This window comes from Equus asinus, chromosome 1 (genome assembly GCF_041296235.1).
Source record: "Equus asinus isolate D_3611 breed Donkey chromosome 1, EquAss-T2T_v2, whole genome shotgun sequence".
NCBI lineage: Eukaryota > Metazoa > Chordata > Mammalia > Perissodactyla > Equidae > Equus > Equus asinus.
In genome coordinates, this window is record NC_091790.1 from 36300149 (window position 1) to 36313781 (window position 13633).

General features: G+C 35.1%; 1 protein-coding gene across 23 annotated transcripts in view; it reads left to right on the forward strand.

The window, feature by feature from the left end:
* The window catches only part of SYNE1 (spectrin repeat containing nuclear envelope protein 1), a 445076-nt gene that overhangs the window by 100828 nt on the left and 330615 nt on the right, over positions 1-13633 (forward strand). For 17 of the 23 annotated variants that reach the window (XM_070487624.1, XM_070487580.1, XM_070487542.1 and 14 more), the window contains 5 exons: positions 3024-3044; positions 3514-3606; positions 4286-4464; positions 8765-8961; positions 11428-11537. In XM_070487624.1, coding sequence (XP_070343725.1) covers positions 3024-3044; positions 3514-3606; positions 4286-4464; positions 8765-8961; positions 11428-11537 — 600 coding nt within the window. The remainder of the gene's footprint in view (positions 1-3023; positions 3045-3513; positions 3607-4285; positions 4465-8764; positions 8962-11427; positions 11538-13633) is intronic. The other 6 variants (XM_070488115.1, XM_070487809.1, XM_044761490.2 and 3 more) reach the window with 1 other exon arrangement.

The window sequence follows — 13633 nt, forward strand, 5'->3', positions numbered from 1 at the left end:
TTTTCAAGTCATTCAGCCTCCACTTCAGTGATCTAACAGAAGTATCCTACTTTATTCTGAGCTATACTCATTAGCTAGAATATAAAAACAAAATTCCTTTTATTAATTAATAAGTTTTGGAGAAAAATTTAATGACAATCTATGAAAGGCATTGTTTGTAACGAGGGCCAGAGTCTTCTTTTCACAGAAGACTTGTTTGTACAAGGTCCATTTTCACAGAACAACCCTAAGTAATAAAAAAAAAAAGTAGAGAATTCTGATTTTAAATATTATATTTACTAAGGGCAGAAAGTAATGCATTTGAATCTCAGAAAAAATGCAAAGCAGTTCCCTTTGATCCCCACAGATCCCTAATCTCTTTTAATTAAAAATAAATCTTCCTGAAACATACAGTTTGGAGCTACTCTTTGTTGCGTTTCTTTGTGCCGTAGGCTCAAGAATGATTGACTGTGGGGAGGAATAAGTTTTTGAGGGCTCTTTGGTGCCCTCTCTCTTACTATTTAGTTTTCTCCTTTATGAGTTAAGAACTTATGTCTCAATCTTATTTTCAAAATTTGTCTTTGATCTTTGTACTTACTTTGTCCTGTGTTTGGATTTTTTTCTTTAGATAACAGAAAATTTATTTAGCCCTTGGATTCTTACTTAGCTTGATTTAAGGAATTAATGAATACTCCAAGTTTTACTGGAGAAAACCCTACCATTGTGTTATCTTTCCACTTGTTTACAGGGCTCTTCAGAAAAGCAGACATTAGTATCTGATAAGAATTGTGTGAATGTCACCCTAATGAACAAATCCATCACTTGCCACAAGTTTCTTTCTCTGATAAGGTGTCAGGTGGGTCATTCTAAACAGTAATACAGGGAGCCGACCACTGACCACTTTTCCTAAAACTTGCCGTAGTGCAAAGAAGGGACATAAATTTAAATTCCTGTGAGATCCAGAAAGGTGAGCTAAAAGATGAAGTGGGTTAGAGTAATCTGGATTTTTAAATTGAAATTTTTTCCAAATTTATTCCCAAATAATTCGAATATTTTTTTGAAATATCTGTGGGCCTTGTATTAGCCTGCTATGACTGTCATAACAGAATACCAGAGACTGTGTGGCTTAAACATCAGAAATTTCTTTTCTCACAGTTCTAAAGGCTGGAAGCCCCAGATCGAGGTGCCAGCAGGGCTGGGCTCTTCCTCTCTTCCTGGCTGGCAGACAGCTCCTTCCTCACTGTGTCCTCCGTGTGCGTATGGAAGGGAGACAGAGCTCTGTATCTCTTCCTCTTCTTAGAAGGACACCAGTCCTATTGGATTAGGGCCCCACCCTTAGGACCTCATTTAACTTTAATTGCCTCCTTCAAGGTCTTATCTCCAATTGCAGCTCACATTGGCAGTTAGGACTTCAAAACGTAAATTTTGGGGACACACAGTTCAGTCCGTTCAGGCCACTGGCTTGCAAGGGCAAACTCCCCCAGGTTACAGTTGTCTAATGCAGGGTTGGCGAACATTCACGTGCATCACACTCGCCTGGAGGTGATGTTAGAACAGCCTCTCTGGGCTGCCCTCCCTTACTTTCTGGTTCAGCCGGTCCGAGGGGAGGTCCCAGGTTCTGCATTCTTAACAAGTTTTTGGGCAGTGTGTTTTTGCTGCCCTGAGGATCAGCCTTTGAGAACCACTAGTCCAACATCCTTCTGCTCTGGTTTTATCCATCTGTATGATCTCCTCCTCTTTCTGGCCTCTGGAAATTCTTCACTCTCTTTGGATGTCTCTCTATTGCCCATTCCACCCTCTGAGGTTATTAAGAATTTATTGTAAGTTTAATAGGATTTTGCAAGGGAGCAGAGGTCAAAAAAACAAACAAAAAAAGCTGTGCTCCATAAACCCTTGGTGGAACATACAGTTTTTAGGAGAGAAAATAATTATGAAAAATATTTTTCTTCACAAGTCGAGCAAAAAAAAGCTTGGTTCTGTAATAAGTTGACTATGCTAACTTCACAGTAGAGTTAGAGCTGGATTAGGAAATTCAGCTGATATTCAACCACATTTCTAAAGAGAATGATATACAAGGGAAATAATCCACCATTAATCTTATGGTTATTAGCATATGTTGTAAATTTATGGTTCATGAATACTAAAACAGATGTGGAGAAAATTCTGAAGAAGTTTTTAAAAAGAGTAATCAAAATGATTATAAAGATTGCAATAGGTTTTATCATAAAAGCTTAAAGAAATTCAATGTTTTTCTTTTTCCCAAACGCGTATTATGTCTTACACTGTGCTAGGTTTAAAAGAAGTAGACACATAAGCTTACAATCTATAACGGGTCTCAATTTGTTTTTCTGTCTCTGAACATGATGAATGAACATCACCAGTGAGACAAAATCCCATGGATGTACCTCAAATTATTTACAATGATTTTTTTTGCTAGCTCTTACACTATCTTTCAGATGTATAACTAGTAAATTTAAACTAATTACTTAAGAGTAAAATATTTGTGGGATGATTTCGCATCTCATAATTTTTTATTAAAGCAAACCATTTACGAACTTCTCAACTTTATTATTAACAACACACCTCATGAAATCTTGGCTGAGAATTCTGGAGTTAGAAGTTTAAGGAGTACTTTATTATATTTTTTTCTTCTCTATTTAGGGATTGTGAAAAGGATGATGATGAGCAGCTTCTAATTGTATCTGTAGAGATTGACTGAGAGAGGCTTACCGTGCAAATCCATTTTGCTGGGACTTAGGAAATAACTTTTTTAATAGTTAGGAAGGCATTGAAATGAATAATTGGGGACAATTGTAGACAGATTAACATTTCCTGGATGCTTTATAGTTATCAGTGCCCCAAACTGGACTGTAACAGTCTCTTTCTACTTTACTATAGCTTGGCTTTCTTTGTTTGTCACTTAAGTGTAGTCACCAAATTATGCTCTAAATTTACTACTTACATTTTATCCCCTTTGAACAAATGATGCCGATTTTGAGAGATTGTCTATGTATATCATCTTCTCCCTTTGTTTTTCATGTCAGTCCATGTACAGAGGATCACCGGTTAGTACAAATTTTAGAATTTTTAACTCCTGACTTTTATAGGTAAAAGAGAACATAAGTTTCATGCTATTTGGTAACAAACTTCAAAGTAAGTGCATCTTCTTAAACTACTCACCACGGTTTCTTTTAAGTTTGAGTGAACTTCTGAATGTAGAGAATAACCTTTTTTTTTTTCTGTCTGGCGTTTTGTTGGTAATTCCTTGCATGATGTCATATTTTTTCAACTGTAAACAAGTTTTTGGAGTTCATACTATAGTTCTTTTTTATTGTGTGCACCTAATGAATGCTCCTGAAATTTCCGCTGAACCATGTGCTTGTATGTTTTTATGGCTCATCCTACTTATTCTTGTGTACCACTGTACAGGCATGACCCAATTTTATTGATGTCTGATAAAGTGCTAATTATTGTGTAATTAAATGGTCTATAATCTTCTAGTACATTACTAGTACAGTTTTTCTTTTTAAACAGATTAAATTAGTCAACATTAACTCCACTGATATAGCTGATGGCCGACCCTCAATAGTTCTCGGATTGATGTGGACCATAATTCTATATTTCCAGGTATTGTACCACAGCTCCCTTTTCAGTTGATATAATGTCATGGATGGAGGTAGGGGTGGACATTTTGATAATGCCCTCATTTGCCATACCTCTGGGGTTGATTCTCAAGCTGGCAGAAATGTGACCTTCACACGTACATTGTTTTTCGTTAGCAGGAGAATTTCCTCTTCTTCCTTGCAAAGGTGTTATACTGGGAATTCCCCCAAGGAACTCTTGTTAGGTACCCAATCTGAAAAGTGGGAAGGATGTGATGGAGATGAAATATTGGTGTAGAAAGAGATCAGGAAAATTTTCTTTGTTCTCTGGAAGAGAGAGTTCTATGCTCCAAGGAGACATGATGGGGAGAAATTAACTTGCCATGCCATCCAGAATACTTATTCCAGCCATCAGGTTGGTTTTTTAGGCAGTTTTAGGTTCACAAGCAAAATTGAGGAGAAGGTGCAGAGATTTCCCGTATACTCCCTGCACCCATACATGCATACCCATACCCCCATAACCAAACAGAGTGGTACATTCGTTACAATTACTAAGCCTATATTCAGACATCATTGTCATTCAGAGTCCATAGTTTACAGTAGGGTTCATTTTTGGTGTTGTGCATTCCATGAGTTTGGATAGCCATTAGGTCTTATTTTATTCCTTCATTTATGGTTTTTGCTGACTGTTAATGCACAAACAGATTGAGGAGTTGACCAGCAACCTGCCGCAGCTCCAGTCCTTGTCCAGCAGCACATCCTCTGTAGACAGCGTGGTCAGCTCTGAGACTGCCAGCCCCCCAAGTAAACGGAAGGTGGCCACCAAGATCCAAGGAAATGCTAAGAAGGCTTTATTAAACTGGGTTCAGTACATAGCAGCCAAGTAAGTACCAAGAATTTGTTTACATTTGAAAAAAATTTGGATAATTTGAGTTATCAATTTGTTGCTGAGTGTACCTGCCAATGACCGCAAAATCTGAAGAGACATTTGAATGAATGGCCTTGCTTCAGATCTTGTTTCACTCTTTCCTTGAATTAAAATATAAACAGAAATCATCACTAATACTCCAGGAAGATGCTGTAATAAAACTAATTCCTTCTTCATTCATGTGATTGGCCCTGATTAATTAAGTTGTTTAATTTCTACACTTTGATTAACGGCATGAGGGCTGATTCTATTTGGGTCCTTGTTTGGACATTCTGCTCCTATTAGCTATCTTTACACAATAACTTAGAGGTTTAAATTTGACTATCTCTTTATGAGACTATTGAGTTCTATTTAATAACAATGTGAACTAAGGTCCACATTTTGAAATAATGCTATTTGTTTTTATTTCCTGAAACTTTCTAGCAATTTTCTTTTTCTATTTTTTCCCTTTGGTCTCATCTTTTATCTGGAATGCAGATTCCTTTGTCAATTTCAGCTTTATGCATTGAGAATTTGCTTCTAGCTTTGTTTGCTTCTAGGCATAATAAATTTACATATGTGTACGTTTATGTGATAATGCTAGATAGAAAATGACTATCCTCAGAAAGTACCTTCTCATAGCAACTTCAATAGAGTTTTCAATCGATCATATCAATATTTTGTGGTCAGTGGTAAGATCTCTTCACAGAGAAGTTGTGCTTTTGTATGATTTTCTTAAGTGACATGTAACATTAATTCACTTTCTCTTCTGTTTTGCATTGCCTAAATCTAATCTGAGTCTTATTCTCTGCTTCTGGAAAATAGTTGTAAACAAGTACTTATCCTTATAAAATATTGAGGCGCTAAACATAGGAAGTTCTATTTTTAAAGTATTTGAAGAGCAAAAATAAAGAGAGAAAAAAATAAACATAGACAAGATATAATTAGTGTTACTAATTTATATAGTTGTATTTAACTTTTACAGTGTGTTGGTGGTTTTCTAATTTGGTGTTTATTTTTGTGATTCAAGTTGCACTCAAAAATATTTCTGAAAGCAAAGCTTTGGGGCTCTTTAGACTCTGTAGTAGAAATGGAATAAAGAGCCCTTCCTGCATTGCTGGTATGCTGTTTGCATGCCATCTACAATGGGCATTACTAATCTCTTTTGCAGCTTAACTTGGCGGAGAGAAGAAACATACTGGGTAGGAAGTCATCATGCTATGGCAATCAAACTGTGTAAGAACGTCAATGCGATATTCTCTTGTCCATTGATCCACACTGCAATAAGTTAACCAAAAACAAATTGGTTTTTGTTTAATATTACAGTAGCTTGAAATAAACTCAAATCTAATGCTGTTGGAGTTTTCCTGCATTGGTTTTGTTTCACACGTGGTGTGTTGGGTTTCAAAGATGTGTTTCAATGATAACTGGAAGTCATTCTTGCAACTTGTACATGTGTAACATTAGTGGAAATTGTATTTTCCTTATCTGTGTAAATGTCCAGATTCATAGACCCGAGCATTCTCCACCCGTCAGCAACGTCAATGAGATCCATTTATTTTCAGCTTCAGAAAATGTAGAGATTTGCGGAGATGACTGTCCTCTGCCATGAGAATTGTGTAATGAACGCATGATTCCATTATGCCACCAAATGGTTGATAATTGTTCTAAAAGCTGCTTTTTACACTATCCCAGTATGTGTTTTTCAAGCAACTTCTTACCTGACATGAGGGTTTATCAGTCTCACAAGACTGAAAATGGAGAGAAAGGGTAAAACATCCGGTCAACACCAGGCAAATTGCCAGACTGTATTCACTGTTTTCGTACCTGTTTCAGTCACACAGGACGGGTAAGCCCTCTCTCTCTCTTTTGTTTTCTTACCTTCTTCATCTACTATCACTACGTGCTCTCAGAAATGAAAGTGTTAAGTTATAGCGTATCTGACATTTGCATACCTATTTTCAAATATCTGAGAAGAGCAATTGTATTTTAGGACAAAAATTAGTAAAATAACCAAACAAACGAAGATATTTATATTCATATCTATTCAAAATAACTTGAAGTAAAAATATTTTAGTGGTTAGAAATGCCTATAAACTGGATATACTTCATCACATCTCTAAGTGATCTATCTAATTTTCTTTAAGTTTGTATTGCTTCTTTAAGTGAGGTATCTAAGTTTTCTTTGATTTTGTAACTAAGGTTATTAAATGAGAGGTTTGGACTAAAACTGAAAGTTTTTTGGGATATCATGTACTGCTTAGATCTAATGTGAAACAGTATAGATATGTGTGTGTGTGAGTGTGTGTGTGTGTGTTCAACAAATATAGAGGAAGAAAATGTACTGAGACATTTTTAATTATCCCAACATAGTAAATATAGGGAAACATTTTATATATTTATTTTTAAAAATGTCTAAAATGATAACTTCAAGAAAATCAGAAAATGTTATTGCATGATGAATATTTATTAGCTAATTATTTATTTGCATCACACTTCATTTTGTTAAAAAACAGTTTGACGTGGCCTAAGAGACTGTGAATACAAAAGCATTTCTAGATGAGGAAATTTGGGCAAAGAGAAAATATAGGTATAAAAGTAAGATAAAACCAGAGATGTTTGTACAAATGAATGGATAACAAGACGTACTGCTCAACCTGGTTGGATATTTGCCAGCATGTCAGACAGTGGCTGAAAAAAATTATATCTGTGCTACCAGAGACAAAAACACTAAGTACTACGAGAAGATTCGAGATTACTTTAAAAATACTGGACTCTTACAAAATTGTTTTTTAAATATTTATTTATGAAGCCAGTGATTAGATCCAATGATGCTATCTTTAGAACAATATATTTTATGCGTACTGAATGTATATTGGTACAACATGATTTAAAATGAGACCAGTTTACTGAGATAAAATTTAAGGGCATTTACCAACTTTTTATATTAATCAGTGTATCAGTCAGCTATATTATGTCTTACAGTTCATGGAAATTTTGAGAATATAGAAAAAACAATTGTGATATTATTTCTTCTTTATTTAGAAACAACTGTAGCGAGACTAATTTTTTAAAAAGAAACGACCAGAACCTTTTGTCCACTGAATGTTACCTAGTTAACTGATCACTTTTAAAGGCTCTAGACTTAATCAAGGGATGCTGCCATTGCCCAGACGTCTTTGCTGCTCTTTTTGGAACCGCCGTTGTAGTTGATAAGTTACATGTAGAAAAGATTACTCATGAACTTGCCTCACTTATGTTTTCAATAGCAAAATATTATTACCAATTTGACTCACTTTCTTAATTATTGTAACTGGCTTTGAATTAATCAAACCCACCACCAAAGACCATAGATTTGCCACCAGGGCATTGCCCTTAAAGCAATTCCTAAAGAAGAGTTTAAGAAACAATTTGATCCATGGGGTAACTGGAATCATTATCTGGACTTAAGTTGAGTATAGGCTCCTTTGTGACTGATTAAGAAATATAATCACATCCTTTTGCATTTGTTAATACATTTGATATAATTCAGACACTTTAGATAATGTCTATTATATATTATGTCTGTTATAACCTGTGCATGTAGAACACAGTACTGCTGATCATTATCATTAGAAATGTGTTAGATACTTCTTCAAAAAATACGCAGTGAAGGGGCCAGCCCCATGGCATAGTGGTTAAGTTTTGTGCACTCTGCTTCAGAGGCCCAGGTTCTCCCGTTCAAATCCTTGGTGCGGACCTACACCACTCGTCAGCCATGCTGTGGTGGTGACCTGCATGTAAAATACAGGAAGATTGGCACGGATGTAAGCTCAGGGCTAATCTTCCTCAAGGAAAAAGAGAGGAAGATTGGCAACAGATGTTAGCTCAGAGCTAACCTTCCTTGGTGAAAAAAAAGAAAGAAAGAAAGAAAGAAAACATATACAATGATGAATTATCATCACTTTTGATGTTTTTATCATTTTCCCTTTTTTAAATTTTGCCAGACATTTTTCTCCAAATTGGTTTCCTTTGAAAATGTGCTTTAAATTGTTTATCTTGATAGATGAAAAATCTAATACAGAAAACTCTAAATATCGAACAAAAATTTCTACGTCTTATCTTCTTATCCTCTAAAAATTTTGTTTTGCTTTATTTTTCTCAAAACCAGTTAACTAGTATAGCTAACTGCACATCATTCATTGCTGAAGAGGACTGGGTTTTGCATGAGGCCTTCAGGAAAGTGCTGACCGTGTCTTCAAAATGTGACGTTATTTTATGTTTTTATTACACTAAGGCAGACTGGAATCGAAGTCAAAGACTTTGGGCGCAGTTGGAGAAGTGGGGTTGCCTTTCATTCAGTCATTCATGCCATTCGACCAGAATTAGTGGATTTGGAGAAACTGAAAGGGAGATCTAACCGAGAAAATCTGGACGAGGCTTTCACAATTGCTGAAACAGAACTGGGGATCCCAAGACTACTGGATCCTGAAGGTATGTTGAGTAATTGTCAGCTCTTGTATGTCTCAACTCAGTAGGTTTGTATGTTTTCTACCCAGAAATTACAGATGACTTCTGAGACTCTATTAGATGCCAGAAAACTTGAGACAAGCAGGAAGTAATAGTATCTTCCTGCACCGAGTTTCTTTGGGAAAAAATTTTCCACTATTTTTGGGAGCAAAATATAGCTCTGTTGCTCCAAACAACACTTCAGCGTTGGAGACATCAGCCAGGTGAACGGTACTTACTCAATATACTTAAGGATGGAATGAAAGTTTTAGAAGTGTTTGTATGGAGGGGGTATCACAGGATAAAAGAATTACTCTATTTATATAACTCCAAAGAATATGGAAGAAATAAGAGATTGTTAGTAATCTAAGATCATATCTTAAAAACATCAGTCATTAGATACTTAGAAATGTTGAAAACCATCCAGTGTTTTGGCGTCAGTTGGGCAAACTACGAAAATGATCTACTAACATTTTTCGTTCTCATTGTTTGGCATCTTTTTGGTAAGACTATGAGTATTCAGACTTTCTGGAAATGGAGTTAACTTTTTCAGGCCTTCACAAGACAATTTTGATGGCTTTAATAAACTTTAATAAACTGAGTAAGTTGTTTGTTATATTGAAATTAAAAGGTTCAAGTGAATTTTCCAAATGTCACGGATAATTTCTTATTTGGTTTGGCAATTATGGAAATTTCTGTTAATGCATGCAGAAATGTAAATACAGCAAAGCAAGTTATTTTTAATGATGAGATCTCAGAGGGAACTTTTCTAGCTCTAAAACAGTCTTAAGTGGAGACACTTGTGTTTCCAGGAGTAAGTTACAGAGACCCTCCGGTCCCTGGTGGGTTTCCTCTGAGGGGCAGTGTGGAGACCCCTTGCCACTTTAGGAACCTGCTGTGGGCCCCCAAGACTCACTAGGATAACCAAGGCTTTCCACCTTGTTTCTGCACACACAAAAAGCTAGTAGTATGTAATACACTTACTCAGATCAAGGAGAAAGCCACACACATAGTCCAACTCTCAACCTCAGAGGATGCATCAGAGTGGAAATATTTTCAAGAGTGAGATAGGAGGAGGGTATAAATGGTTCTTTCATGCCTACTATACTAGAGGATCTTAATATTTTCTTTCATGATCAGAAACAGAGGTTGCCCAAATGCAAGGCTATCCCAGATATAAGGTGATCCTGTATTCTCCTATGAGAATTTCCCTCTTAAAATGTTATTTAGCCAACGTGAATGTATAAACTTTTAGGGGTAGAGATTAGATAGACTCATATCTATTATAACAATTATTTTATGATTTAGTTACACATATATTTAAAAGTGTATACTATGTTAAATTATGTATTCAATGTTGCTCTTTCCACTTTCACATTGCACGAATGTTTTACTTGTTCTTCACAGGCATCTTCCACATCGGTGATCTTGTCATTTCTAAAATCACCTTTGAGTTATCTAGCAAATTTCAGAATACGTTATCTTTGTTTCCTTTTAAGGTCATTTGAGTTGTAGCTCTTTTTAAATCCTACGTTGCTAGTCCCTAGAAATTGTATCTCAAATCACAAGGAATGTTGCCAATTATTAGGGCAGTTTTATATTTTGATTCTGATGATTTTTGTTTGTTTTGTTTTATTTTGTCCTCTGTAGGTGCATATTTTATATTTGAAATCTCCAAAATGTGATCACTTTATTCACTGCCATTATAAGGGATATTTAAATGACTTTTTTGTGCAACATTCAACACTTTTTATTTCTGTAGTCTTGCCCCCATGTGTAATTATTAAATTTGTATAAATATCTTTGATTTTTACCAATTTTATTAGGTAAGCATCTATAAAGTTCAAATGACAATGATTGAAATCTTTTCAGGCTCTGTGTCTCCCTCAAAGTCCTTGGTAACAGTAATTTGAATGCTCGACAGTGGAGAGGCCATCTAAGGAATTGAACATAATTTGTCTCCCTCTTTTCTAAAGCAAAACTTGTGGGCGTATGGACAGGGTTTATCTGTATTTGGCCATATATAGTATACAAGCTATATACTCAGTTGTCATGCAGTGCTACACCTGTTAAAAGCATTTTTAACACCACCCATTCACCCCAATTCCAAAATGTACATATTAGTTGTATTTTGTTAACTAAACAGAATGTCTGAACAACTGTATAGTATCTCAGATTTCTGATCAATTAATATTGAGATTATTTAAGTGAAATTTACTAGTTTCCTAAGAGCTCTTAGTTAAAAGGTGTCATCTTTCTGACTCATAAAGTTTCCAGCACGTATCATCCAGACTACATATGTCTCCCCGCCAAAATCTCTAAATATTAATTCTATTTTTCTTCTGCATTTAGGACAGTGTCTTTTGGTATATTAGCTAGATTTCAAAGCTTGTATTTTTAAAATCTAATTAATGCTAATTCATTATTCCCATTTGGTTTGGGTTTTCCCAGATGTTGATGTGGATAAACCAGATGAGAAATCTATTATGACCTATGTAGCCCAGTTTCTGAAACAATATCCGGACATCCACAATACAGGCACCGACGGGCAAGAGACTGATGTAAGTATTTGTTTTTCTTCGAGTACTCATAGTGCACTCAATGATGGTGACTCAGATTTTTAAGCATTCTGTTTTCGAAAAATTAAATTGAAATACATTTCAATATAGAGCAACTGAGTAAAGAATAGATATTGTTAGTTGGAGAGGTGATTAGAGGAAAAGATTTCTCTGATTTGTTAGCTGAATATGTCAGGGAAAACATTATTAAGAATAAATGCTGGATATAGAATACTGGTGAATCAAAGCTGAGGAAAGACAGCAGTGTCAGGAAAGCCCATTTTAGTAATTGGAGGGTTGAGGTAATTGTATATCCATCACATCATTTGTACATCTAGATCTTGAGGCCCCTAGTGCTGCTCAGTCTGATAAAATCTAATTTTGACTTTTAGATTTTATTACATAAATTGCTACTCACAGCAAACATACGAAAGTAGGGCAAACTTGTAAAAGTTATCATTTTTCACTCTGGTTAGATTTTTCAGCCTTTCAATCATTTAAATGACGTTTACATTTTTCATACTGTTCAAATGACATACATTTATTGTCATAAATAAAGAAAAACAAAAACTGGAAGAAAGAAAGAGAAAATTATCTTTATTTGACCTTCTAGAGAGAACCTATCCTAGAAGAAAAAATTAATGTTTGTGTGAGTTCCCATTTTTCTATGTATATGTAAACACATATAATATTTTAACAAAAACACGATCAGAATATACATACAATTTTATAATTTTCTTTTTCCATTATACTCTACCAAACTCTTTCCATATCATTCTCTCCAGGTCATCATATAGAGGTACAGTAACTTATTTCTCCAATTAGTGACTTCATAAAAGGATTAAGCAAAACAGTCACTTGTGTTTCCTATGTCGTTTGGATGAAGTTAATCTGTCATTTCACAGAGCTACATTAGTTTTTTAAAAATTGTAGCTTCAGAAAACCTTTATTATTCCTTGCCAGGATTCATGCACAAATGTTGACCCTCAGAGTAACTCATCTATCGTTAGCAAAGTAAATGTTTCTATGATGCACCACAGAAGGCGAAAGCAAAGACTCTCTGGGCCCATCCTAGCGTAGATTGCGGCGTGTGCTTGGAAGTCATCTGGAGTTTTCTGGGGCTTGAGAAGATAATTGAGCATTCATGTTGCTGTGTGCATAAGACATTCTATAAGTACGCATATTAGACTTATCCCATAAGCATAGAAAAAATTCACTTTCCATCTAATTTTCATATCTAAAGTCCTTGTATTATCCATTTGAATGGTTTCCGAGTTTGTACCACTTTAATTTCTCTGACATTCATCATCTCTCCAGATGAGTAAATTCTGTGGCTAGAAATATCTGAGAAACAAAAGGAGAAGCTTTCGTTAATGCTCATGAGCATGAATTTAATGCAAAACCCTTAGAGATTTGAACACACACTCCTGACATAAGCTTGTTAATATACTTTACTAAAGAGGCTCTATTATTAAGAGATTAATCTCATTATCCAGAAAATAAATTCGGACGGTTCTTTTAAAAAATTCCCTCTATCTCTTCCCACAAAAGAGAATGTATATGATTTCTTCGGGGTTATTTCAAAAATTAATTTTAAGGAAAATGTATTCTAAGCTTTGCCCTTTTTTCTTTTAACGTGCGTTTGTAAGATAGGGCATAAGCATCTAAGAATGAATGTTTTGAATGAGAGAAAAAGAACTGTATACTTTTTTTTAATGATTTAGGCCTTATATTTGTTTAATACAGCTAAATGGCCACTTAATTCTAGCGAAGCTTAGGATTTTATAGACTATACGCATCAGGACTGTTGATGCCATCACCTCAAAATATTCAGCATTTGTCTACTCAGGTCTTAGTAGATAGTACTTTTAATTCATTTTTAAAAATCTTGGCATCAACATATCTACCAGGCTTCTATTTTTTGGTGTATTTGATTTCTATGTCCCCTTTTTGAGTTGACTTAAATTGGATATTTTATAAATACCATTTTAAATCTAACTTTCTTACTGGAAATAGATATTGCTGTGCCTTTCTTGCTTCAGCCAATAGAACTGGTGAAGAAACCTTTTCCCTAAAAGTATTCCTTGGATAATTAGCAT